Source organism: Astatotilapia calliptera, chromosome 12 (genome assembly GCF_900246225.1).
Source record: "Astatotilapia calliptera chromosome 12, fAstCal1.2, whole genome shotgun sequence".
Lineage (NCBI taxonomy): Eukaryota > Metazoa > Chordata > Actinopteri > Cichliformes > Cichlidae > Astatotilapia > Astatotilapia calliptera.
The window spans coordinates 37,916,630-37,942,443 of NC_039313.1; the positions used below are offsets into that span (position 1 = coordinate 37,916,630).

Here is a 25,814-nt window from a genome sequence, read left to right on the forward strand (position 1 = left end):
CTTAATAAATATATTTTAGTAGCCACTGTTTGCTTTGTTGGCAGAGCTGCAAACCCTGCTCTCAGTGAGCTTCATGATGTAGTCACCTGACATGGTTTCAGCTCACAGCTGTGCCTGTCAGGGTTCAGTGGTGGTGACACTGTTGGGGATTCATTCAAAATTGAAGGCAAACTGAACCAGCATGGCTACCATCCTGCAGACACACGCCATCCCATCGTTTAAATTCCAACAGGACGATGACCCCAAACACACCTCCGGGCTGTGTCAGGGCTATCTGACCAAGAAGGAGAGTGATGCAGTGCTGACCAGACAGCCTGGCCTCCACAGTCACCTGACCTCAGTGGAGATGGTTTGGGATGAGATGGAGCGCAGAGTGAAGGCAAAGGACCAACAAGTGCTCAGCATCTCTGAACTCCTTCCAGACTGTTGGAAACCATTTCAGGAGACGACCTCATGAAGCTCATGGAGACGCCGAGAGAGCAAAGCAAAGAATCTGAAATATCAAACATGTTTGGAGTTATTTCCCACGTTTTTGTTCACTACATATTTCCACGTGTTCATTCATAGTTTTGATGGCTTCAGTGAGAATCTACAATGTCTTATGTTTTCTATTCCCATGTGAAGCACTTTGAAACAACTTCCTGTTTTAAAAAGTGCTATAGAAATAAATGTTACTTACTCATGAAAATAACAAAAACCATTAAATGAGACGGTGTGTCTGAACTTTTGACAGGTGTACGTCCATATTAACCTGACACTCTGTCCTCTTATGTCGGCAGTACATGTTGGCTTTTCTGCACATGATGAACACTTAAGATCTTTAAACTAAAAAACACTGAATCGTTTTGTTACACTTTCTTTCTCCAGTCCAACTAATCCCAGATAACTAGAAGTTAAACATGCTTCCCAGGCTCAGGAGGACAAATTACTCAAAATGATGAGACACCATGTACCTGCAGATGAATACTGAAATATCCACAACCCTCTAAAGTGTTTGATGTTAATGTTCTTCCCTGTACAGTCAATGTGGGTGTTGGAGAGCCAGACTTCGTGTTGGGTCAGCTGTATCAGTTGTCCACCAGTCTGGCTCCAGATGTGGCAAAGTCCTGGGCAGCCCTGGCCAGCTGGGCTTACCGCTGGGGCAGGAAGGTAGTCGATAATGCCAGGTTAGTGGACACACACACACACACACACACACACACACACACACACACACACAGACACACACACACACACACACAGACTGTTGTGTATGCTCTACTGGTCTGCGTAATGTCTTCGGTGGCCCAACAACACAGTGGAAACATTACTTTTAATGGAGCTTCTCCTCTTCAGCCAAGGGGAGGGACTGCCTCTTCTTCCTGGGGAAAAGAAGGAGATAGAGGAGCTGCTGCCAGCAACAACAAGTGAAGAAGACAAGGACATGATCTTCAGTATTCTGGGACAGGCCATGTGTCGACCTACTGGTATCCAGGTAAAGTCCTGAACAGCTGATAGCACGTACATATAGTACACTGGGCGTAGTAGCGCTGCGAGGACACCAGCTGCTGCCTGAGGCGTGTGGACCTTGCGTCAGTTTCTGCAGTTGTGCTCGCTGCTTGAAGAGGCGATGGCAGTTGCGTAGTACACTTCAGTAACAGGCTTGGTCAGTACATGTCTGTCAGAGGTGCCATCAGCTCCTGTAGGCTGCTGCTGGCATATGTAGTGATCTGATCTCATGCACAGGTATACGTACTTGAACAGGGACGTCTTACACATTGTGGCTTGTACTGCTGTGTTTTGATGTTTCTGACCTCTGTCCGGACTCTTCTCACATGCTTTGTTGTGTTCGAGCTTGTATTCAGTGCACGCTTGGTGTTTTCAACAGTCATTGTTTGTATATTCTTGGATTCTTTTCTGCAGCCTGTGTCAACCCTGATGTTCTGCTTTATGTCAGGATGAGGAAATGGCTCTGCAGCAGGAAGATGATGAGGATGACATGGTGGACGTGATTTGGCGGCAGCTCACCAGTTCGTGCCCTTGGCTGGGGGAGGCCAGCCAGCAGGTTACAGATGGTCTGATCCGAGTTTGGAGACTGGTCGTGGACCGTATCTTTGGTCTCTACCGCATCTCCTGCCAGGCCTATTTCACCTTCCTCAAGCTCAATGCTGGACACGTGAGGCTGAGTTCCTAAAGCTGATGACTGTGAAACAGTGACTGCCATGTGAAGATCATGACATAGATGTAAGTGCAGCGCTTGGTTCACTCCCTCACTCTGTGTGTGTGTTTGGTTTTAGGTCCCTGTAGATGAAGATGACCCCAAAGTGCTGCTTTCATATCACAGCAGCAAGCAGAGCAATGATGACGTAATTGTCATGGCAACGCTGCGTCTCCTGCGTCTTCTGGTGAAGCATGCCGGTGAACTGAGAGAGGGGCTTGAGCTAGGCTTAGCTTCGACTCCTACGGCACCCTGGAGGGGTATGTCCTAATGCAGGTTTACTGTGTGTGTGTGTGTGTGTGTGTGTGTGTGTGTGTGTGATGGATATAATAGATGGGTTTTTCACTCATAGTTGAAGCTTACATACATTAAGAGCTCCCAACACTGGAGTGAAAACCTCTCGATTCCCTGATGGAAATTGATGGCAGTGAGGGGCAGATGAGATGGAAAAGAAGAGCATGTGAAGATGAAAACAAACACAGTGGACAAACAGTCTTGTCCGTTTGTAACAAACACCTTCATCATGATGTGAAGGCCACTGGTCCTCAGAGCCTGATGCCCTCAGGGGTCTGTCTCTTGCCCTGAAGTCTCTGACCGTGTCTCCCAACCCGGCCAGAACTGGCAAACAAGCACAGGGTGTCTGATCCACAGAGTTCACTGGGGGAAGAAGAGAAATTAAGTTAGTGGAAATGTGTGCTGTTCATGTGGTCAGGGGGCAGTCTGTGCTCTGTTGGCTCCAGGGTACCAAGTGACTGCTGAAAGGTTACTGATGTTCTGTCCAGTGATGCCTGGTTTACATAATGTAATGAATAAAAACAGCCACAGTGATAGGTTAGTGTTACTCTGCGAGTAATAAGGACATGAGAATATCTCTGTGGTCAAGCTCCGAACTCTAGAGCAGACCTGGGAATGTTTGGTCCGTGCTGTAAATCAGCGGTGTCCAGCCCCAGTCCTCGAGAGCTACCGTGCTGCAGCTTTTAGAAGCATCCTTGTTCTGACACGCCTGAATCAAATGAATGGCTTGTTATCAGGTGTTTGCCAAACTGGATGGCTGCTGAAGAGGAGATCCAACCATCTGATTTAGCTGTTGGAGTAGGGATCTAGAGCAGGGCGATATGGCCAAAAATATTTATCACGATATATATTTGAAAATTTGCGATAACGATATAACTGACGATATAATTGATGCGAGACAAAATACAACTCCACAACATTACTAGCGCAAAAAGACAACCTATCATTTATTTTCACTTAAACAAGAAGCTGGTTTTTATGTACATTAAAGCTTTATAAAAATGTAACAGTACAAATGCAAATTCCTTGCTGAAAGTTTAACCAAAAGGCATTTCCAGTAGAAATGGGCTGACATATCCTGAGCATAACCATGTATAATATCCACTGAAGTTAAAAAGAGGTGCTTTGCAACATTAAACTGCAGTGTGCAGTACGTATTTTTCGGACCATAAGGTGCACGGGATTATAAGGCACATTAAGCGAAACAAAGCAGTCAGATAAATCAAACTTTATTAAACTCATTCTTCTTGCTTCCTCCACTTCTGTACCATTGATTCATTAATGTTGAATTCTCTGGCAGCTGCTCTATTCCCATGTTGTTGCAGTATATTAATGACTAACCTCGTATTGTGGATGGATTATCTCAGTTGTTCTCCTGACTGAAGATTGGTCCTTTTACAGCATCCTGCCATGCGATTGCATTTGTCTCTAACGAATTTGCGTGTCATCCTTGCGCAGGGGCCATGCTAATCTTCTCTGTATCGTATCCAATTTAGCGTACGCGTTTGCCAAAGCAAGCACATTTGTCTCTAACCATGAGGAACCTTAACGTTAACTTTTATAAGTGCAAAAGTGTTAGTGTTTGTCCTCCAGCTTCACTGTTATGCTAACATAGCTGTGTCGCTAGCGATCACGTAGCACATAATTATATACCAGCTAGCCCAACTTCAGTAACCCTACAAACGTCACTGCTGTTTAGTTTCCTGTCTTCATTTATGTTGGAAGTGATAGCAGAGCTGTACGTTTGAATTTTTTTCAGAAATCTCTCAGTCAGAACATGCAATATCATGCTTAGGTAACTAGCGAAACTAGCGAGCTAACTTCCGCTAGCTTCCTGCTAGCTTCTAACTCCGTTAAATGTAATAACTTTTGTTTTCATGGATGTCTGGAAGTTAAACTTAATAGTTTCACCTGGTAAAGCAGCAATGCTGATCGTTTTATTAAAGATGAAAGAATTGAGACAGTTTTTAACTCTCAGTGATGCTGCAGTGTTCGTTTGACCTGAAGTTACAGAGTTTAGGACCCAGATTACTCCCAGATTTAAGAGCATCTTAGTCCGACAAATACGACAATAACGACGGCCGCTTGCATGTTCTGCAAAAAAATGTGCTTTGTTGTGTATCTGACGGACAAACACCAAACCAGTTCCACATCACTGAAGTTGCACCATTTTTACAAACCAATTCTGGTTCATCTGTTTCACTCAACAATCGGCCATGTGCGTATGAAAACAAAGGCACTGCGCATGCGCGTTTTACTCATATTCTATCGCGATATTTCATTTTCCTATCGTTCCATCTAAAAGCTGCAGGACAGTAGCTCTCGAGGACTGGAGTTGGAGACTCCTGCTGTAAACTCTTGTTTATGTCGGTCAGCCAAGGGTACCAAAAGACCACACTTTCAACATTTAGCATTTAGCTAGTCATAAAGTATGTACTTGTTGCTTTTCATGTACTGATTCTTCGTGTTGTCTTCAGGTATCATCCCACAGCTTTTTTCGCGTCTCAACCATCCGGAGGCGTACATCCGACAAAGCATATGCAGCCTGCTGTGCCGTGTGGCCCAGGACTCCCCACACCTCATCCTCTACCCTGCCATTGTAGGCTCACTCTCCCTGGGAGGGGAAGCTCAGAATGCAGGTAGGCTTACTTTTCTTTTCTTTCTTGTTGCAGCCATGTTCTCTCCAGCTGTTTAAAGAGTTCTACATTAATATCTCAAATATTTCACTTTGCTTGTTCACTCGGTATTAGTCATATGTGCAAGAAATGACTAATACATAGTCAGAAAAATAGGAGACTGTATAAAAAAATCCTTAGCAGTTAATGCAGTAAATGTATTGTTACTCCAGATGCATTTGTTTTATTTTGGTGGTATAAATGTGATCTGGCAGGTTACACTTAATATTCTGAAACAAGTCTGCATGGTTTGAAAGGGAGTCTCTGACATCAGACACCCTGTGCTCGTTTTTCTGACTTCTCCTCTCGATTGGTTAATTTTGCAAACAGGGAGCAAACTGCCGTCAGCTCTGCCTACCTTCTTGGGGAGCATACAAGGAGAGGACCTAGGTGTGGATGAAGAGGAGCAGCTTGGGAGTGATGAACAAGGCAGATCATCAGAAGAGCTGGCGACCTGTTCAAGTCAAGACCAAGCCATGATGCAGGACTGTTACAGCAAGATTGTGGAGAAGCTGTCTTTAGCCAACCCTAGCATGGTGCTGCAGGTAGAAGGCTGACCGCGGTTACACGTTTTGTATGGGGGGGGGCTATACTGTTTATACTTGAATCAACTACAGCTAAAGTTCAGTTAAAAGAAATGTGATTTTCTCAAATGATTGACTTGTGTGTGCCGACCAGGTCCAGCAGCTGGTGGGTGAGCTGCGCAGAGTCACGTTGCTGTGGGATGAACTGTGGCTAGGTGTGTTACAACAGCAGCACATGCACGTCCTACGCAAGATCCAGCAGCTGGAGGATGAGGTCAAGAGAGTGCAGAACAATAACACACTGCGCAGGTGAGACTTGCTTTGACCTTAGCCTCAGGATAGGGTCTGCTTTTTTCTGTGTACATCGTTGTTTGAAAAAACATCTCAAATCAAAGCTAACCGCTGCTGGCCCACAGTTCATTTGGTGCCATGGAGCCAACAATAAGCAAAGGTCTCACTATGGAAAGTGCTTTCTTGAGTGACCAGAAATAGACCCACTAATACCAAATGGCTGTGGCTCAGGAGGGGTTTTCTACCAGTTGGAAGGTTGGTGCCCAGTCTGTCCACCTCAGTGTCAGCATGTGCTTGTAGTAAAAAGTACTTTGAATGTTCAGAGTAGAACAATGCTGCTACCATACACCACTTAGACGTCCTTCCTAACTCCTCGTGACCCAAAACAGATTCTGGAACCTTCTGACTTTCATCTGTTTTAGGAAGCATTTCAGGTCCAAAACACGATCTTTCAGACCTTGGTTGATATCACACAGATGGTACGCTCCTAGAATTCTTCAGCACCTTGAATTAAGAATGGGGATGTAACACACCAGTGCACAACTAGTCCGCTCATCCCGCATCGGTTTGTAGATGTGCACTAGTCGTTACTGGACCTTGCAGGTTATGGTTGCACTGGTTAGTTGTAAGCTGTACTTTCTTTACGTTTCTCTCGTATTTCCCTAACTGAGTCATCCACGTCAAAGGTAAGAACATCTGAACTCCACCCTCTTGTGCTAAAACTCTGGACTCCATTGACAGTCCATGTCCTGTAGTTGCTTCAATGCTCCCGGTCTCATCTGTTGTGGAACCTGTAGAACCTTAATCATTTGTTACTGGTGGTTTAACAGTTCAGCGATGACATGATGAAAACCAGCCTGTGGAAAAGCTATTACCCCTCAGCTGTAAAAGGCTGATTTGGGGTACTGTCGTCACCCCGCTGGGCGAGCAGCGTGGGAGGTCTCAGGAGGCTGAGGGCTGGTGCTGGCAGTCACCAGTCAGTTGCTGATCTGTATTTTTCTGTGTTCAATGAAAAGTAAAGTTCTTACTAGGCTTGTCTGATCTCCCAATACCATTTGTTGATCTGCAGGGATGAAAAGATCGCCATAATGCGTGAAAAGCACTCTGCTCTGATGCGTCCCGTGGTTTTTGCCCTGGATCATGTGTGCAGCATCACAGCAGCTCCGGCAGAGACGCCGCATGAATCCTGGTTTCAGCAGACCTACGGTGATGCCATCACGTCTGCCCTGGAGCGTCTAAGAAACCCCGTAAACCCGGCTAATCCAGCCAGTAGCTGGCTTCCCTTCAAACAGGTATGATGTGCTTTGTGTTAGTGATGACCATGGTTTTATTTTCAAATTATTCAAGTTCTGTAAGCTGCAGGGATAGCAATGGGAGCAGAAACTGATGAACAGCGTGTGACAACAGGTTCACTGAACAGGCGACAACAAGACGACCCTTAAAAATGCAGTGGTGGTGGTTGCTTACCTCATCCTGCTCACTGACTTTAGCTCGGTTTTGTGTTATTAGTGTCACTGCTGATAGTGACGTGTCGTCCCACCTGCTGCACGTTCGGGCCAGCATGTCATCGTAAGAAGGCTTTGCTTTGTCTCCCAGCCAAGTCTCAGGACTGTGGAAGCCAAGAGATGGACTGTTAAACCAGGAAACTCAAACAGGCCAATAAAAAGGTTTTAACCCAGGGCCTGGTATTTGCTCCATTGTTAGAGGGGGGCTGAGAGTAGTACTGCCAGAGCCCTGCAGCATGACATACCAACCAGTGGGCTACAGGTACCGTTTCTGATCAGGTGGAATGGCCTCACATCCTTCAGTGGAATCTGTTCACAGCAGAAACATCAGAACTTGCGACCCCACCACAGGTGCAGTGTTCCCTTCATGGACGGGAGCACCTGTGATAGAGTGGTAACAGCGTATGCTGCTTGCAGCTTAGTGAAATCATTTCCTCATTGCCTTTGGGGCGATCGTTGCTCAAGAGTTAGGAGTTCGCCTTGTAATCGGAAGGTTGCCGGTTCGAGCCCCGGCTCGGACAGTCTCGGTCGTTGTGTCCTTGGGCAAGGCACTTCACCCGTTGCCTACTGGTGGTGGTCCGAGGGGCCGGTGGCGCCAGTGTCCGGCAGCCTCGCTTCAGTCAGTCTGCCCAGGGCAGCTGTGGCTACAATGTAGCTCCATCACCAGTGTGTGAATGTGTGTGTGAATGGGTGGATGACTGGATATGTAAAGCGCTTTGGGGTCCTTAGGGACTATTAAAAGCGCTATATAAATACAGGCCATTTACCATTTGTCAACCTGGTGCTGGTGCAGAGGGCCCTGGTCTCCTCCTGGTCCAGGACTGTGTGCAGCTCACATGGCCATTGTGTCTGTGACGTTCCTGGAAGATGAAAGCGTTGATGTTCCCCAGGTCTGAGTCCAACTGAGAACCTCTGGGCCATCAGTGCGTCTGACTCTGCCAAAAGCACCACTGCCCCCGAGCTCGCTGATGTCCTGGTTCAGGTCTGGAAGGAGAGCCCACTCAGTCTGCACATTCAGTTTTCACTTTCAACTACGTGTGATTTCAAATCCAGCTCTCAAACGGTTGATGATCCACCGAGTGTCATTTTGTCCTTAGCAAACTGTGTATTTGTGTGCAGTGTGTGTTAAATATACACAGGAATTGTTTCCCCAGCACCTGTGAAGATGTACCTGTGTATGTATTCTGTTATGTTGAGATGCATCACTTCCACAGATGTAGGATCCTTGATATTTCCATAGTTTTATATTGTGTAGCTGTTCCAAACCTGACTGATGTGCTGTCTGTGTTGGACAGATCATGATGAGCCTGCAACAGCGTGCTCAGAAGAGAACCAGCTATCTGCTGCATCTGGACGAGATTAGTCCCCGCCTGGTTTCCATGACTACAACAGAGATTGCTCTACCTGGCGAGGCATCGGCATTAGATGCAGTGACCATACAGAGTGTAGGGAACACCATCACCATACTGCCAACCAAGACCAAGCCAAAGAAACTGTTCTTCCTGGGCTCAGATGGACACAACTACCCGTACCTCTTTAAAGGTGGGGAAACTCGGTCGCAGCAGCAGTCGTAGATGGAAACAGTCTTCTAAAGCTGCAGGGAACAGGAAACGTAAAAACTGCATTAGCATTCAGTTGGTAATATTGACAGTTGTGTTCTGTGAACAACTGAAGCCTGGCTTTTCTCATTTTTGTTGATTTTCAGTGGGCAGAGGAGTGCTTTGAAACAGATAAAGTAATGTTAGTAAAGTCATTAGAACATGAAGTATGAGAGAGGCACATCGACCCGTTGAGTCTGTAGTTTCTGAGAACATCATCTGTGTTTGACGCAGTTTGAATACAAGCTGTGTGACTAAACAGGACAAATGAATATTCCCCAGCTGGCTGCTGGAGGTGGGGCCAGTTGTAAGGTGAAGCTGGTCATAAAGATGGTGGTACTCCACAAAACGTGGCAGTTGCCATGGTCACCCACAATTTGCATGGAAGACTTTTATCTGCAACGTTATAGCGAAATAGTGACGATGGTATTCCAACCAAAAAGTGTTTCCTGTAGCAGTGAGGCGCAGCTTTTACTTTGAAGGCGAAGGTCCTGTTTCCAGTTTTTATTGTACTTTGTTTTGCTAACAGTCAATAGTTAGCAAATAAGTCGTAACTGTGGCAGCCACAAGGTTTTTGGTGTCGCCAATTTTAACTAGTGACAACCAGCAGCAACAAGTGCTAACCAAAGGTTGGGTAATGCAGCCTTTGATTTATATATTTGCCAGTTGGTCCCCACGCCTGCGTGACAGATGCCTAATTTTATTTTTAACAAATGGGGTCCAAGCACTTTAAGACAGGGTCCTCCCAAGAGCACCTTTGACACTTGGCATTATAGTGATTGTTATTATAAAAAGGTCTGTAAGAAATCCAATTCTTTTTATTTTCATATATATTTTGTTTGTTTCATCATTCGACCCGCTGACCCGATGTTAGGCTCTCTAGTTGCTTGTTTCCTGCGTCACATTCAACGTACATCATCTGTGTGTAAACTCGGGGTCGCCCAGATTTGTATCCACGATTGAGTCTTTTCGAGTCAGCACGTACACGTGAAATACAGAACGTGAGAAAGAAACGCAGACCTGACAGAAGCTGGGGGTGAGTTGAGAGTAGCACAAATGTTTTCTGTGGGTGTTCATACTAAATCGTTTGTACAGTGTCATTTTACCAAGACAGAGTCGTCATTAAAAAGCTTTTATGTGAACCGCCAATGATCCCTTTGAGCTCGTGAGCTGTGTGTTGTGCGTAGAAAGCAAAGGGAAAAATGTCAAAGTTTCCTTTGTGATGAAATAGTGACTGAAGTTTCTCTCAGGTCTGGAGGATTTGCATTTGGATGAGCGCATCATGCAGTTCTTGTCAATTGTCAACACCATGTTCACCAAGATCAATCAGCAGGAGCAACCACACTTCCATGCCCGACACTACTCTGTCACGCCGCTTGGAACTCGTTCAGGGCTGATCCAGTGGGTGGACGGTGCCACGCCCCTCTTTGGCCTCTACAAACGCTGGCAGCAGAGGGAGGCTGTGCAGCAGGCTCAGAAGGTAGAGGTTTGTCTGCACTGTAACACACGGCTTTAACACTGGTCAGGCGGCGAGCGCTTTCTGGTTTCGGGCCCATATTACTGGTTAGTGACGTGACTTTGTTTTCTGAGCAGGCCCAGGACTCCTTCCCACAGCAGCCTATACCTCCAGTGCCCCGCCCCAGTGAACTGTACTACAGTCGCATTGGGCCGGCTCTAAAGGCAGTGGGGCTGAGTGTGGATGTGACACGGAGAGACTGGCCTCTCAGCGTTATGAAGGAGGTTCTGAAAGAGTTGATGGAAGCAACGCCGTCCAACCTTCTGTCCAAGGAGCTCTGGTGTTCTTGCACCACGCCGAGCGAGTGGTGGAGGGTCACTCAGGTGCGAGGAGATGCATTCAAAGCGTTTCTCACCTTCTTCCTTGTCTCCTGTTTCAGAAAAGGACAGATGCTCAGAAATGTAATCCAGATGTTTCTTTGTTTCCTTTTCTCTGTCTGCAGTCCTACGCCCGATCTACTGCTGTCATGTCAATGGTGGGATACATTATTGGCCTTGGCGACCGTCACCTTGACAACGTTTTGATTGACATGACCACTGGAGAGGTGGTGCACATTGACTACAACGTATGCTTTGAAAAAGGTGCGTTTAACTGTGTTGCTGCGATTCATTTTAAAGAGAATAGTTTAGAACCACATTTATTAAAAGGTAAAAAACTATTGTGCTGCATGTGATAGAAGCAAAGGGACAGAGGTGAACACCACTCACACAGTGCTCACCACAGCTAGTCAGCCTGTTCTGTGCAGATATAATAAAGCTCTTTTCCTCCACAGTCCCCCATAATATGATCAGACTCAAAGCTCTTTATCACACACTGAGATGTTGGAGGAAACCCAGCTGAGGGGTTATTTTTGGCTGCTAGCGTGGAACAGTATCGATTTTCCATGTAGTAGGTGACCTGCTCGTTTTCCTGGGTGCACAGTATCAAAGTGTGTGTGTGTTGCCAGGGAAAAGCCTGCGAGTGCCAGAGAAGGTCCCATTCAGGATGACCCACAACATCGAGATGGCTCTGGGAGTCACTGGGGTGGAGGGCATCTTCAGGCTGTCCTGTGAACAGGTTACTCTCACATCACACTGCATATAAAACCATTTGTACAGGCGTTAACTCAACCCATCTGTGAAAGGGTATCTAAAACACACCCATCTATGTTATCATCAGTAGCATTTCTCACACACCTTGTAACAGATTGGACTAATTTCACGTAGCATAGTCGCAGTGTGCCCCGTGGCAGGTACACCATACCACCGCCCACCTCTGCTGTTAGAATGAGGATCTTCATCTCTTGCTGCTGATGAAGCGAGAGCCAAGTTCAAAGTGTTCAATATGTTGGAGCTTATAAAATGAACACATGAGCCTGAGATGATTGTTTCCCTGAGGGTCACGATTGGAAAGTATTCCCACTGGGCTGTAATTGATAAATATTGAGACGAGTGGCTTTTTTTGCACAGTTTAGAATAATGAAGGTAAAATTAAGCAGTAGATGGAGTGACAGTTTGTTTTTACAGTTTGCTGCAGCTTACAGGCTGTTTGTTAGAGGGATGTAGCCAGTGCACGTTTTGTACCTCGGGATATTTCCCATGCACTGAAACATGGAGATGTTAGAGCTGTCGGCTATTGTGACAGGATGGAAGTCAAAATACACGTGGGGGGAAAAAATCAAGTGGGATGTGTGTTTCTAGGTGGTTCAGATAATGCGACGAGGCAGAGAGACCTTACTGACCCTGCTGGAGGCCTTCGTGTACGACCCTCTGGTGGACTGGACCGCGGGGGGAGAGGTAGGATTTGCTGGTGCAGTGTACGGAGGGGGAGGCCAACAGGCTGACAGCAAAAAGAGCAAGCGGGACATGGAGAGAGACATCACGCGCTCTCTCTTCTCCTCCAGGGTGGCTGAGATCAAGGTGAGTTCACAGATGTCAAATAATCATACAGCACCTTATCAGCAAATCCAGTCGGTTCTGTGGTGGTGTCTCAGGTTGCCATGGTTGCAGCCGTTTCTTTAATTGCAGTTGTCAATGTTGCTTCACTTTGTCTGGCAGTGAGAACAATAAATAGGGGAGAAAGTTAAATAAGGACTGCGTTACAGTGTATAGAAGGAGAATTTTAGTGGCTTTTATCTGTCATTCCAGGTTCATCCACAGCTGACTGACACTACAGTTATTGCTCTTACAGCTCACATTGTCTAAATAGGCAGGAGTAGGGTTGGCTTTGTTTTTAACAACCCTGCAGGCTGTAGAATGAATCCTTTCCTGCATTTCATATTTTTAATGTGTTATTGTTCTGTGTGGGCCTCGTGCAGGTGAACTGGTTTAAGAATCGTGACGAAATGCTAGCGGTCCTACCACAAGTAGAAGAAGCCGTAGAAGAGTACTTGGTCCTGCAGGAGCTTCTCTGCCAAGGAGAGAAACGCCAAGCTAAACTACAAGAGGAGAGCGCCTTCTTAGAGGGGGCAGAGAACCACCCTGACCACGACATCTTCACCCTGGAGCAAAGGTCAGACACAGCACACTGTTCATGTTCTTTCAAATGCATGCCAAAAGGTGCATTTAAGGATATACATTTGAAAGACTGAAAGGTGCGTCCGGTGGATTCATTGAAGTTTGTAACATGTTTGGATATTTGATCGTCTTTTAAACAGTCACTACAGACAACAAAATAAGGAAATGTGGCTTTTAAATTATTCATTGATAGATAAAGTTAGGTGATGTTGTTGCTTGGAAACATTGTGGTCACACTTATAGCATAAGATAAGCTTTATTACCCCTGAAGGAAGGAAACAAATGTGTTACAGCAGCCAGAACATGAAGAACAATGTAACTCTGTAAAATAAATACATGGTTCAGATCGCACGCTCATTTGCAGCAGTGCCGACACACAGCCTGCACACACTCGAATTAAGTATTCAACAGTTACCACACATGTTAATGAGACCACTCTTAGGGGTGTTCTCCTGGTGCAGGCGGGACGGTTGTATCAGGAAGCAGATCTGTAACAGACGAGCTCGGTGAACACAAATCAGCTGAATGTTTGGAGGCGGAGCCCAAAGGAGGACGGGGTCGTAAAGCGATTGGTCGCTTTGAATAGATGATCATAGTTATATAAACAGTCATACTGTGGCAACAACAGAAAAACTATTTGAAACTTTGTTTACAATTTGAAAGTGTGCAGAGTGAACTATCAGCAGTTTGCTGTGTAGCAGTGGAGATGCTGACAGCTGGATTATTTACTGCTGAGCCTCTGCACTGCTCCGACCATTCAAACTCAGCTGATCCGTGCGAGCAGGGTTTCAGTCCAAGAAACGGAGAGCTGGTGGCGAGAATGTGAAACTGCAGCCGCGTGTGCGATGGCTTCTTTGTGCGCACGCCTGCCGAGTGCTACGTGCAGGAAATTTAATAGCACCGCTGGAATGGATGAGATCAGGACGATAACAGAAATACTGTATCCACAAACATCATCGCCTCATTCTGAACTCTTACTCACCCAGCCCTCCTGCTCACAGGTACTCTGAACATACCCAGCTGCAGTCACGACAGCGGACCGTGCAGGAGGCCATTCAGGGCAAACTGACTGAACTAGACCAGTGGATCTCCCAGTACCAGGCAGCATTCTCCAGCCTGGAGGCCACACAGCTCGCCAGCCTGCTGCAGGACATCAGCAGTCCTATCGATCTTGGTCAGTGTCTGTGTAAAATACTCTCCTCAGGTTTCTGAATATTGTGTATTTCAACATATTTCTGGGTGTTGCTTTGGTATATTTTACTTAAAAATATATAAAATGAAAATAGGATGATTTGACATTTAGTTCTAAATCAGGGTAAAAACTTCATATAACCTCCATTTAAAACAGAATAACAATAAATAAGAAGGCATACTCTCCTGACCCAGGATGTTCAGTACGTCCCACCAGCTCAGTAGTGCGAGGCCAAGCAGGTTGGCAGCTGTTCTATACAATGAATATTCTTTTCCCTCTATTTTAGTCGTAGCATGTTTACACAATAACTGCACAGCTCTTGAGTTGGTCCTGACCTGATTGGAGGGAGCCCGTTTTAATATGTAGTCAGCAGCCAATAAGCTTGCATATGACACAGGAAGTCTGCGTGCACCTGGGGCTCCACCTGTGCGTCCCACTTCTTGGTTTGGACTCCCTCACCCAGTGGAAACAGACACAGGTTGTCTGAATACGAGCTCAATCGTCTAGGTCAGGAAATCCCAGGAACGTGATTGTTTGCCTTCATGTAGCGTTTTCAGTGGGAGGGACATGTTCATACGACTCTTTTCAGGATTATTGAAGGTCTTGGAAGAGTATTGTCTGTACAGTAAAGTGTGAGTTCTGCCTTTTGTCCTGCTGTTAGTGTTTCTGTAAATAGAACAAAGGAGGGAACGAGAACATTGTGCTGTGGAAGTGGAACTACAGCCACTGGTTGAGTGTCATGGCCCTTTATCCAATTATTGATTCTCCAAACTCACATTTCAGGTTCACTCTGTCGGACGCTGTTTCTGTCTCTAGTGATGTCATCGTGAACATTTACTGTTCTTGAAGAGCTGGATGGTTAACTGTGTGCCCGCCTGTCAGGGTCAATGTTAATTATTTATGTGATATTGATGATTTATCCCTGCTTAACACTACGATTAAACAACACTGCTTGTGGTTCAGTTTTCAGTAAAAATGCATTGATTGTACTGAGCTGTGCTGTCTTGTTCTTGGCTGTCCCATCAGGCCCTCCCAGCTATGTGCCAGCCACAGCCTTCCTGCAAAATGCAGGTCAGGCCCACCTAATCAGCCAATGTGAGAGCCTGGAGGCGGAGGTGAGCACCTTGCTGCAGCAGCGCCGTGGAGCCCTCCGCAGCTCCCTGGAGCAGCTTCACAGCTATGCCACAGTGGCTTTGCTGTACCCACGGGCTACCCTAGTATTCCACAGGGCCCATCAGTGGAAGGCCTGGTTGGAAGAGCTGCTGAGAGACATGACAGCAGATCACTGCCAGCACATCTACAGACAGTAAGGAGCCACGCATTGTCTTTTCTCATTTTCATTGGTTAACCCTAGGACTGCATGTGTCGCTTAGCTGGTACCAGCCTTACTGGTGACCAGTCCTCGCAGAGTCCCTAAAATGTTTTTGGTGAAGAAGCACCCCTGAGACCCACCGTCAGGTCCAAGTTACACACCTAAAAATGTCCCCTATGATAGTTCTCTTCAACTCGGCAAACATCCTGTGCGCCCCTTCACCTGAGTTACCTGCAGATACCTGCAGTTCATGAGACAGGACAGGTTGCAGCATCACCATGAATCACATCCAAGCTTATGTTCTGCTCCTCATGGTGTAACTCACGATACCAGCTAAATGTGTGTCTCTCTCTTTCCAGATATGAGTTGCTGTTTGCTCCACAACCTTCTGCTGCCTCCTGCCAGTTTCTTTCCAGTGTGGAATTGACTCTGCAGCACCAAGTGGCTGACACCAACGAGCGCGTGGTGCACCAAGCAGAGCGGCTGAAGGCTGAGGGCACCACAGTAGCAGCGTGTGAGGAGCAGCTGCAGGAGATTGAGCACTGCATCACAGTTTTCCTGCGGGAGAATGGAGAGCCAGGTTCTCTCAGCCTGGCTGCAATCATCACCTCTGCCCTCTGCACACTCTGCAGGTTTCATTCACATTTTCATTCTGTGTCTCACAGTTTTCAGTCCCTGTGACTGTCTGTGAGGGTTTAATTGTGTCCGTACTGTAGGTCAACAGACAGATGAATAAGAATCTGGTAGTATGAGGTCCAAAAACATGCTGATGGTAAGTGAAGGCAGCCAAACATAGGTGGGAAAAACTCCAACCTAACACCAGAGTTTCTGAGTCAGTAATCTGAAGAAATCCACTCAGCGGCACTAAAAACCCTGAAAGACCACTTAAAGCTCTGGTTAAGGTTCAAACTACTGGTTAGGACTGAAAAGATTTAAAAAGTCTTTGTTTCTGGAAAAGAGATCTTTGGTAAGATAAAGCAGGAGGAAAGAAACGAGCCCTAATCTGAACCACATGGTGATGGTCACTCATGTTAGCGGTCCTCTTCTGTCTGAAGTCGGTCACCATCATTATTTACATTTTAAAGAAGGTGATTCCTGCACGAGCGCTCCACAAATCATCCTGCTGCCTGTTGTTGCATTGGCACAGAGCTTTAAAGGTTGTATCCCGAAGCAATCTGCTAGCCTGTTGGCCTTGTCACAGGCTGCTCTACAGACTGGAAGCAGGCCTCCTCATCCAGCTCTCGGCGATTTGTCTTTGCTGTCAGCACGACTGAGTCCTGGTCAGATCATGTAGGACTCTGTTTTCTTTAGTCAGACTTGGCCAACTCACCTGTGATAATAACCATGGAAGCTAGCAGGCGTGCTACTGTTACTGATCTCACACATTAGAGTGGGCAGAAGGTCACATGGCGAGAAGTGCCCTGTGCATAACGTGAAGTGTCTATTCAGCAGCATGCAGTCATGTGAAAAAGACAGTGCACCATTTTTACTTATGGGGCTTTAATGGGACATAATAAAAAACGATGTGGTCCTCAGCAGCGTTGGAAATGAGATCAGTCCAACCTCGGTGTGGTTGGGTTTGAGTGGGTGGATAAAAGCTGCAGTGGACACAGTGAACCCACTTTTGTCTTGTGTTTGATTGACCGTAGACGCAACCTGGTGATGGAGGGTGCAGCAACCAGCGCTGGGGAGCAGCTCGTGGACCTGACGTCTCGGGATGGGGCGTGGTTTTTGGAGGAGCTATGCAGTATGATTGGAAACATCAATGGGCTTGTAACACTGCTGCAACGCTGCCCGCTTTTAACTCATGACCTGGAGCTCCCTCCACCTTCAGCTACCACCCAGGTTGTTTACCTGGCCAGTGCTGTGTATACCTGCTTACAGGTAGGTCCACCTGCAAACTATGAAGCCGCGCAGGAACAGGCTGAGGCCGTGTAAAGTCTTTTTGCTGACATTGCTCTGGCCTGTCATCTTTTTATTGCAGGAGCTGAACACCAATTTCCGTCAGATCATCTTTCCAGAGGCTCTGCGATGTATGATCAAAGGAGAGCCGACTCTGGAGTCCATGTTGGCAGAACTGGAGCAGCTGGTAGATCAGAGCTCTGATGGTCTTGGCCTGCAAGGTTTGGCCGATAGTTTGCAAACCGGCACAGGCCTGGACCACAACGGCCGTAACCACTGCCTCCACATCACCAGGTGGAGTTCCTGTCGTGCATTTTTAGCGGGCACAGTGCTGTTTAACTTGCTGCTAACCTGCATGCTTAAAGTTTGTTTTGTGTGTGTCTGTTTGTCAGAATGCTGCGTGTGCAGTACTCTGAACTGATCCAGCCTCATAGCATGGATGGACAGGGCCAGGACACACCAAAGATGTCTGCAGGTCAAATGTTGTTGGTTGCCTTTGATGGCATGTTCACTCAGCTGGAGACGGCCTTTGGGCAGCTGACTGAAAAGGTAGAGCTTACATTTGTGCACATTCAGTGAATGCATGTTACGACCCGGCTCCAAAGCTGCGACATAAACATGGAGACTGATACCAGAACTTCACAGAGAAGAGCTTTTATTTTAAATCGCATAACAAGTTGGCCAAAATAACTGGTACCACTAAGACAAACAGTAGTGAGCCTTTATGAAAGCCCGCCTCAGGTTTATCCACACCTGGTCAATTAGCTGTACACTCTTGCACTGCCACTGCAGAGAGATTAGGGGTTGCAGAGGGCAGAACAATGCAGTGAAAGACCTAGAATGACATCAGAAATCCTCGTCACGTCTGTAACGGGATATTTTTATGACTCACGGTGCATTTTATAGCTTGTTTATTTTAAATATTGAGTTCAATTCTGTACCATAATTGGCCGCCAGGTTCCATGTTATTCTCAACACAGGCATGGTTGTGTACCAGCACAGCAAACAACAATGCACTTTGTATCCTGACAGCAGGTGGAAACACAGTGCAGGATAAGCTTGATCCAGTCCTAACCTGCTCTTCAGGAACTAGTCTGTGTTTCTTACACCGTTGTTTCCTGGAGCGACTAATATTACTTTGCTCTGCATTATCCTTAGCTGAGTTCTTTAGAGGTGCCGCCCCTGTGGAGAAAGGTGGATGTTCTGAGGGAGGCCCGAGCCACACAGCTCCACTTCTTTGATAGCCTGAATCAGCGTCAGCTGATGGAGGAAGTGTTCTTCATCAAGAGACTGCAGACCATCAGGGATTTCTTCAGGCTGTGTTCCTCGTTTGCTCAGACTCTTTCTGGTAAGAGCTCTTCACGGCCACACAGACTGAGGATGAACTTATCATGTTGTTGCACTTTATTAAAAGCACCCACTTGATGCCATGGACACTATAGAGAGGGCTGAGCATTGTTAAAATATTGGTTTAGCCATAATCTACAGCCTTTTCTTCTTCCACTATGAAGTGTTTCTGGATGTTTGCACTTTGACAAAGTCAGACTGCTCAGTGTTTCGCATAGAAAGAGAGAACATAGCTTTCCGAGGTATTTGTGAGCTCTGTGGTTTAAATAACCAGATATTCTTGCGGCATGTCTGATGACTGTGGGACAAATCTTTGCAGGTACCTGCGCCCCAGCTGAGGAGCTGTTACCTACAAATGGACCTGTTGGTTTGGGGAAGTCCCTGTACGGCCGGCCCGGCAGCACTGGGTCGGGTGCAGCAGTGGTCAGTGAGGAACAGATGATTCGTCCCATCAAGGCCTTCACTGCTGAGTTTGTCCGGCAGATGCTTATGGGTATGCCCAGCCAAGCCCTCAGTCTGGCCCTCTGCAGCACCCTCTCTGCCCTCGGTGTGGACATTGTCGCTCAGGTGGAAGCAAAAGACTTTGGTGCAGAGAGCAAGGTATGATCTGTGTGGAATTATGTGGTGTTCAGTATCTTTGTTCTCTCAACGTTCTTTTCAACCTTCTTCATGTTCTCCATGTCAACGTTAAAAAAGAGTGTTCATTATTGAATTTTTCCAACTATCTTAAAGGAGTCTTTAGAAATGCTGATCACCTGTTGGCTGCGTTCTAGTTCAGGTTGGTTGATCTGTTGATCGTTGCTGCCCATCAGGTAGTCCTTACTCAGCCTGTTTAAAAATAAGTATCGCTCTCTCAGCTGCAGAGTAATCAGTGGGTTTGAGTTGATAACCTGTTCTTTCAAAGCCTCCCCCTGACTGTCGGACAGTCATCGCCCTTTCTGGATCTCATACTCGTGTGTCACCTGTTCCAAATATTTTTCATGTTGCAACCTTCTTCCACAATGGATTCTTCATTTTTCACCAGATTCTACTCACCGTGGAAAAACCTTATTTACAAAAAACCCTGTGTGTGTGAAATGTTGAATGTTTTAGTGTAAATGCAGAGTGGATACACATTTATTGTTCCAGTTTTCAAAGACTGTAAAGAATACCGTAAAGTAACCTTTGCTATGTGTGTTCCTCCAAAGGTTTCTCTGGACGAGCTCTGTAAGAAGGCAGTGGAGCAGGGGCTGACGTCAGGTCGAGTCTCCCAGCTGCTGTTGAACAGAGCCACAGTGCTGGTGTCGTCCTATGACACAGCATGGAAAAAAGTTGACCTGCTGAGGAGGCTGGATAGCAACCTGGAAGCTGCCAGGGCCAGCCTGCAGAGGAGCCAGCTGCACATCGCTATGTTCCAGGTACATGCACCAGTAGTGCTGCTTTTGGAGTTGTGATCACTTTTCACATCACAAAAAATACTTCCAGTTGCCTGCGGTGTAAGCTGAAGATCAGTGAAGCTAACACAAAGTGCTGCAAAGAACGGGGCGAGTTCTGGTCAGCTGTATTAGAATCATGATGATGTCTGGATCATCTCTGACGTAACTTCATGTCATTTGGTGATTGTCCAAATATACCACTGTTTTTATTGGTGCGTTTCTTTCAGTGGCAGCACGAGGATGTTCTGGGTCCCAGTAATCAGCCTTTAAGTGTCAGCATTCCTCCTCGTTCTGTGATCCTCAGCAACATGAAGAAGAAGCTGTATAAGCTGAGTCAGGATGAAGCAGCCATCGTTGCCATTCAGGTGAGTTTGTCTTCATTCCCAGATCAAAACCATAATAGTTTCTGGCCACTTTAGGAGAATGACATTTTTAAACATACTTTAGTATGTTTAACACAGGAACTTCTACAGGAAACTCTCATAGTAAAGTTAAACTGCAGCAGCTCAGAAACATTACCTGAAAGGCATGTCAGTGAAATTCAGGAAAAGCCTGCTGGGTTGCCAGGCGAACCAAAAGTCCTTCAAGCTAACTTAAGGTTATGTATGTAACCCAGGTTCTCTGAGTATCAGATGTGAGTGTCTCACTGTGGGGACGCCCCTCATCAGAAGCTGCTGTTACACCAGCCCCTGCAGGCTGGCTAAGTGACGCCAGTGTCAGGAGGGGCCTCCCTGTGTATAGCGTCAGGTGTCATTCAGAACGCAGGAGGGGGGTCTGGTGAGACGCTCACTTATGCTACTTTAGCAAAAAGGAAAGTTTGAAGCCTGATTTTAACCAAGCGACGCCCCCTTTGTTGTAGCGTTCATGTCGCATTGCTATGACGACAAGCATGCACACTGTGTTGTAATGGGAAACCAGTCTATGTATCCCACATGCACCCGCCCTCTCTTCCTCCTTTACCATGGAAACGATCCTGTGATCATGTGCATCCACCTCAGTATGTGCAAAGTATTCCTCTCAGAGCTTCATTATGACTTTGTAATAATATTTCCGCTTATCGTTATCAGGGTTGTGAGTTGTATGAAACATTTTTCCTGTCCTGTGATTCACGTTGGTGGTGTCTTCAGGAGAAGCTAGCGTCGCTGGAGGCTAGCATCGAGCAGCGTTTAAAGTGGGCCGGTGGAGCCAACCCAGCACTGGCGCCTGTCCTGCAGGACTTTGAGATGACCATCAGAGAGAGACGCGCCATGGTGGCCAGAGACAACCAGCGCACCAGCCAGGTACAGCCGCTGCTGTGTTCGCCTCCTGCTGTCACTGATCACCACATTTGGACAAAATGCCAATTTTGCCACTCTTCCTTTCCAGGTCACATTCCTGTGCTCCACGATCCTCAACTTTGAAGGCCTTCGGACCCGATCCCCCGAGGCTCTCAGCATGGACGCAGCCCTGTTTGAACTGCTGAAGCGCTGCCAGCAGACGTGTTCGTACGCTGCCCAGTTTAGCAGCACGGTGTCTGCACTGGAACTCCAGCTCCTGCACAGACTGGTTGGTTTGACCTTTGACCTACATTTCTGTCAAGTTTTTCTGGTGCAGCCTTGTTTTTGTACCACATGCACTGATAACATTTTAAATAATTAGTCCTTCATCTTTAATAACATTCATTTCCACATGTAGGATATGAAACCTAGTTCCAGCCGGCCCTTAACGAGTCTGTCAGGCTGTGATACATTTAAAAACACCGAGTTCAGGAAGTTATTAAAACTTTTTTATTAAAACTCTCAGCATGCAGTCAGACAACCAGCTGAGTTAATAAACAAACATTTCCTGAGGTCAGAGCGAGGGTCAGTTTTCTCCTGTCGGTGTTTGGACAACCAGACTTTACAGGTGCTAGCGGAACATTAACCACTCCAAACCCACTTCTGACATGTAACGCGTGGAGTTCCTACTGAGACTAAATGTTTCTGTTTGCATTCACAGTTCATCTTCACAGTCTAACAGATGTTTGTATGAAACCTGTTCTTTGTGTTTCTCTATCAATGGCCACCATGTGCGTCCTTCTTTGCCCTCACCTTTTTGAGTGATCACCCAGTGAGTTTGGAGAAACTTGATAAGACGGCGATGTGCTTTCCATTGCTACAGAGTCCAGTGCTAGACCTGCCTATAGGCAGTGTGGAGTGGCTCAGCTGTGCCCAGAGGCAGCTGGAGGATGAGCTAAACATGGAGCAGAGGAATCAGGAGGAACGGGAGCAGCAGCTGGAAACCTGTGGAGAAACACTGCAGCTGCTGGTGGACTCGATCAAAACGATTCTCTCTAATCACAACCGCCATTTAGCTGACGTCAAGCACCTGCTGAGGGCCATGGCCAAGGTACACCTGAGGCACACACACACAGCTGATTTTAAAATCTGGGGTGTTTTCACCACTATTATGTGTTTGCCATTCGAATAAGTGTAGAAGATGAGCGAGCACAAAGGTTTAAAAATGGTCCACACGTGTGTTGCACGTTGCTGCATCCTGCTGTGAACCTGCAGTCGTCACTGTTCTTATGTCGTACAGGACGAGGAGGCAGCGCTGGCGGATGGTGAAGAGGTGACATACGAGGGCAGCGTGCGTCACTTCCTGTTGGAGTACAAAGCTTGGCAAGACAACATCCAGTTAGTGCTGTTCACTGTTGTCCAGGCCAGTGGACAGCACCTCAGCCAGGAGCAGCTCGAACTACTGGAAGAAATCCCCAGTACTCTGAAAGAGCTGCACTCACAGAGCCAGAGGTGCTTGGGTCACACACACACTAAGTGATCTTTTTCATTTTCACATAAAAATCGTATTAATTATTATTAATAATCGTTATTAATGCATGCATGCGTTTATTCCAACAGCGTCTATAACGGCCTGGTGGGCTTTGCCTCCCCACTGGTGACCGACAGAGACGCTGAGTGCTCCAGTCCTGTTTCTGCAGCACAGTCGAGCTTTGCAGCAGGTATAGCCTCCCGATGTTGTAGCATGCTACAAACCTTATGGTGGGGAAAATGGGTTTTCACTGGTGTCAGTGTGCGTCCTGTCAAGTGAACATGTGACACGTACACACACGTGTGTGTATTTGTTGTGTTTTTCATTTAGCTGTCAGATGCAGTGGGGTGAAAACCCAGCCAGACTCGATGTCCCAGAATGCACGCAAGGCTCTCCCACGCAACCTGGGAACCCCGACCGATACCCCGCCCAGTACTCTAGTGAGCAGTAAAGGTCTCAACTCCAGCCCCAAGAGGGCTGTACGAGACCCCAAAACAGGACGAGGTACTCTTCCTTCACTCTCCTCACAATCTTTGGAAACTGGGGCTTTTGAAAAAGCAGCAGGTTTCACAAATATGTAATATGTATGCAGCTGTCTGAGGTCAGAGCATTCGTTCCCTTTCTCAGAGTGAGGATTACAGTCTCAGTACTTGTGTTCAGCAGGAGTTGTAGGCTTGGTGCATACCTACCTTTAGCAAATGAAATTGTATCCCAGTGACTACACAGGTTCCTGTGCAGAACAAACTTAACATTAGAGACTTCATCTGAACAAACACTTTGTTCGATTTCAGCGGTCCAAGAGAGGAACTCCTACGCGGTCAGCGTGTGGAAGAGAGTGAAAGCCAAACTGGAGGGCCGAGACATCGATCCCAACAGGAGGATGAGTGTCTCCGAGCAGGTAGCACATCATTTTGTAACCACCAGGAGAATAGGGAGGCATGTCAAAGCAGCCTCGTGACAGGATGAAGAGGTTGTTTAAAAGAAACAAACAAAATGTGCTGACACAGTGTGAAGTCGATGTCTGCTGCTGTGAGAGTCGCATGGATTTATCAGATGTCTGAAGCCTTTGTAATGCAGCAGCAGTGGTCTGCATGAGTCTGAGCACAGCAAAGTCCAGTTTTAAACAAAGACTGGAATCGGATCGTCTGAGCAGATTCTAATCATTATGAAAGAGTCAGATATCGTAACAATAACGTTGTCTGTATTTAAAACTGACCACATCTGGTTTGGTTGCAGGTGGACTTTGTTATCAAGGAGGCTACCAACATGGATAACTTGGCCCAGCTGTATGAGGGCTGGACTGCATGGGTGTGAACGCTCTGCTGCTTCATGTCTGGTCCAGCGAAGGCTTGGAGATCCACCAGAGTCCAGCGGGACTTGGGTGTCAACACAGCAGTACCAGGCCATACTAGGGGAAGAATATGGGACGTGGATGCTTAGTCCACCCTCCCGCACCCCTGGGTACCCAAACTGGGGCAGCAACCTCGTAGCATTGCTGCAACCACACTCCCCCCAACAATGGGTGATTGGGCTAACACGGCACTTGGTGCGCCTGCTGACCGGCCTTCCTTTTTGGGGTCTGAGTGGGCATGGTGGCACCAGGAGAGGAAGGAGGGAAGGAAGGCAAAAGCCACCTCACCCTCAACTTGAAAATACCTTCCCTCTCTCACCTACATTGCTGACTGTCAAGTTGTACCTATAAACATCACTGCATCTTTTTGTGGCCGTCAGAGCCCAGCAGAGGGCGGGATGAAGCGAGAGGTGAGCTGTTTTCCTCCGGAGCACACAGCTGACACACTGGCTGGGACTTTACTGTGGCTCAAACTCAGTGGACGGTTAGATGGCTTACACAGCTACGCGTTTTTCTCTCAACTTTTGGCATTATCATCCTGAGCAGCCAGTGGGTAACACTGTGAGGGAGGACGGAGTGAAATGGGGGTTTAAAAAACTCTATTTCAATCCAGCTGCAAGCACGGTGGAAACGTAGTAATCAAACTTTGCTTTGGTTGTTAAAAAGAACAAACTTGACTCTGAAGTGCTGTTAGATTTCACCGAATAAAAGATGAAGTAGAATTGTTTTCTCAGGAGGTCTTTTCTGTTTTTTGTGGTTACAGCTGAAACACCCTGTCATGTTAGTTTCAGGTGGCTGTGAGTCAGCTGAAGGGAAAACCTCTGCTTGATTTTCTTCAGTGTGGATCTTTAATCTGTGTTGTGCTTTACTATCAGTAGGATTAGATTTCTGCCTTTTTCCAACTTGCCCGTCTCGAGCTGCTTGCATCATGTACTTACACCCCAAGCCGTAATGCTTGCTTTTTATGATTTTGGACCTTCTAGTTTTACATTTTTATTGGGAGAAATGTTGTTTTTGGTGATGGTGAAACATGTTAATTCTTAAAGCTTTTATTGGATTTTGTTGGATGCCAAATAAACGTGGAACAGAGAGGTGTGCTGTTTTCTGTGACACTTCTAACTGGGGCTGAACGATTAGACTGGTGCTAAAGAACAGGGGTCTGCTGGAAATGACCATCCTCGCCCAGCTCGACTACGTAGGGATGCTAACTTACCTACGACACAGATAAGTCTTCAACCAGAGGGCTCGATTTTGTACAGTCAGGTCGGATCTGTTTGTTGCATCTGAATTTCTTCAGCTCTTCTGAAGCTCATCCAGGCGAGACAGTGATATTAGACGCCTTATGTCAAAACCAGTGATTTATGGCCCCCTGTCAAATGAATAATGACTTAGTAAGTATTAAAGGAAGTAATA

General features: G+C 46.7%; 1 protein-coding gene and 1 non-coding gene across 6 annotated transcripts in view; one reads left to right on the forward strand and one right to left on the reverse strand.

The window, feature by feature from the left end:
* The window catches only part of smg1 (SMG1 nonsense mediated mRNA decay associated PI3K related kinase), a 60,669-nt gene extending 35,177 nt beyond the window's left edge, over positions 1 to 25,492 (forward strand). For 3 of the 5 annotated variants that reach the window (XM_026186266.1, XM_026186267.1, XM_026186270.1), the window contains 33 exons: positions 1,022 to 1,166; positions 1,336 to 1,474; positions 1,937 to 2,155; positions 2,277 to 2,457; positions 4,969 to 5,130; positions 5,497 to 5,711; positions 5,845 to 5,999; positions 7,051 to 7,273; positions 8,782 to 9,028; positions 10,335 to 10,570; positions 10,678 to 10,923; positions 11,043 to 11,181; positions 11,547 to 11,656; positions 12,280 to 12,498; positions 12,897 to 13,090; positions 14,097 to 14,269; positions 15,314 to 15,593; positions 15,959 to 16,231; positions 17,249 to 17,483; positions 17,584 to 17,795; positions 17,894 to 18,050; positions 18,660 to 18,849; positions 19,168 to 19,448; positions 20,036 to 20,245; positions 20,491 to 20,628; positions 21,391 to 21,543; positions 21,629 to 21,808; positions 22,403 to 22,630; positions 22,820 to 23,031; positions 23,140 to 23,240; positions 23,381 to 23,554; positions 23,842 to 23,948; positions 24,287 to 25,492. In XM_026186266.1, the coding sequence (XP_026042051.1) occupies positions 1,022 to 1,166; positions 1,336 to 1,474; positions 1,937 to 2,155; positions 2,277 to 2,457; positions 4,969 to 5,130; positions 5,497 to 5,711; positions 5,845 to 5,999; positions 7,051 to 7,273; positions 8,782 to 9,028; positions 10,335 to 10,570; positions 10,678 to 10,923; positions 11,043 to 11,181; positions 11,547 to 11,656; positions 12,280 to 12,498; positions 12,897 to 13,090; positions 14,097 to 14,269; positions 15,314 to 15,593; positions 15,959 to 16,231; positions 17,249 to 17,483; positions 17,584 to 17,795; positions 17,894 to 18,050; positions 18,660 to 18,849; positions 19,168 to 19,448; positions 20,036 to 20,245; positions 20,491 to 20,628; positions 21,391 to 21,543; positions 21,629 to 21,808; positions 22,403 to 22,630; positions 22,820 to 23,031; positions 23,140 to 23,240; positions 23,381 to 23,554; positions 23,842 to 23,948; positions 24,287 to 24,364 (6,212 nt within the window). In that variant the 3' untranslated portion in view covers positions 24,365 to 25,492. The remainder of the gene's footprint in view (positions 1 to 1,021; positions 1,167 to 1,335; positions 1,475 to 1,936; positions 2,156 to 2,276; positions 2,458 to 4,968; positions 5,131 to 5,496; positions 5,712 to 5,844; positions 6,000 to 7,050; positions 7,274 to 8,781; positions 9,029 to 10,334; positions 10,571 to 10,677; positions 10,924 to 11,042; positions 11,182 to 11,546; positions 11,657 to 12,279; positions 12,499 to 12,896; positions 13,091 to 14,096; positions 14,270 to 15,313; positions 15,594 to 15,958; positions 16,232 to 17,248; positions 17,484 to 17,583; positions 17,796 to 17,893; positions 18,051 to 18,659; positions 18,850 to 19,167; positions 19,449 to 20,035; positions 20,246 to 20,490; positions 20,629 to 21,390; positions 21,544 to 21,628; positions 21,809 to 22,402; positions 22,631 to 22,819; positions 23,032 to 23,139; positions 23,241 to 23,380; positions 23,555 to 23,841; positions 23,949 to 24,286) is intronic. The other 2 variants (XM_026186268.1, XM_026186269.1) reach the window with 1 other exon arrangement.
* Positions 3,903 to 4,010, reverse strand: LOC113034434 (U6 spliceosomal RNA). The gene has a single exon (XR_003274178.1). It is a non-coding gene; the product is annotated as a U6 spliceosomal RNA (small nuclear RNA).
* Positions 25,493 to 25,814: the final 322 nt, after the last annotated feature.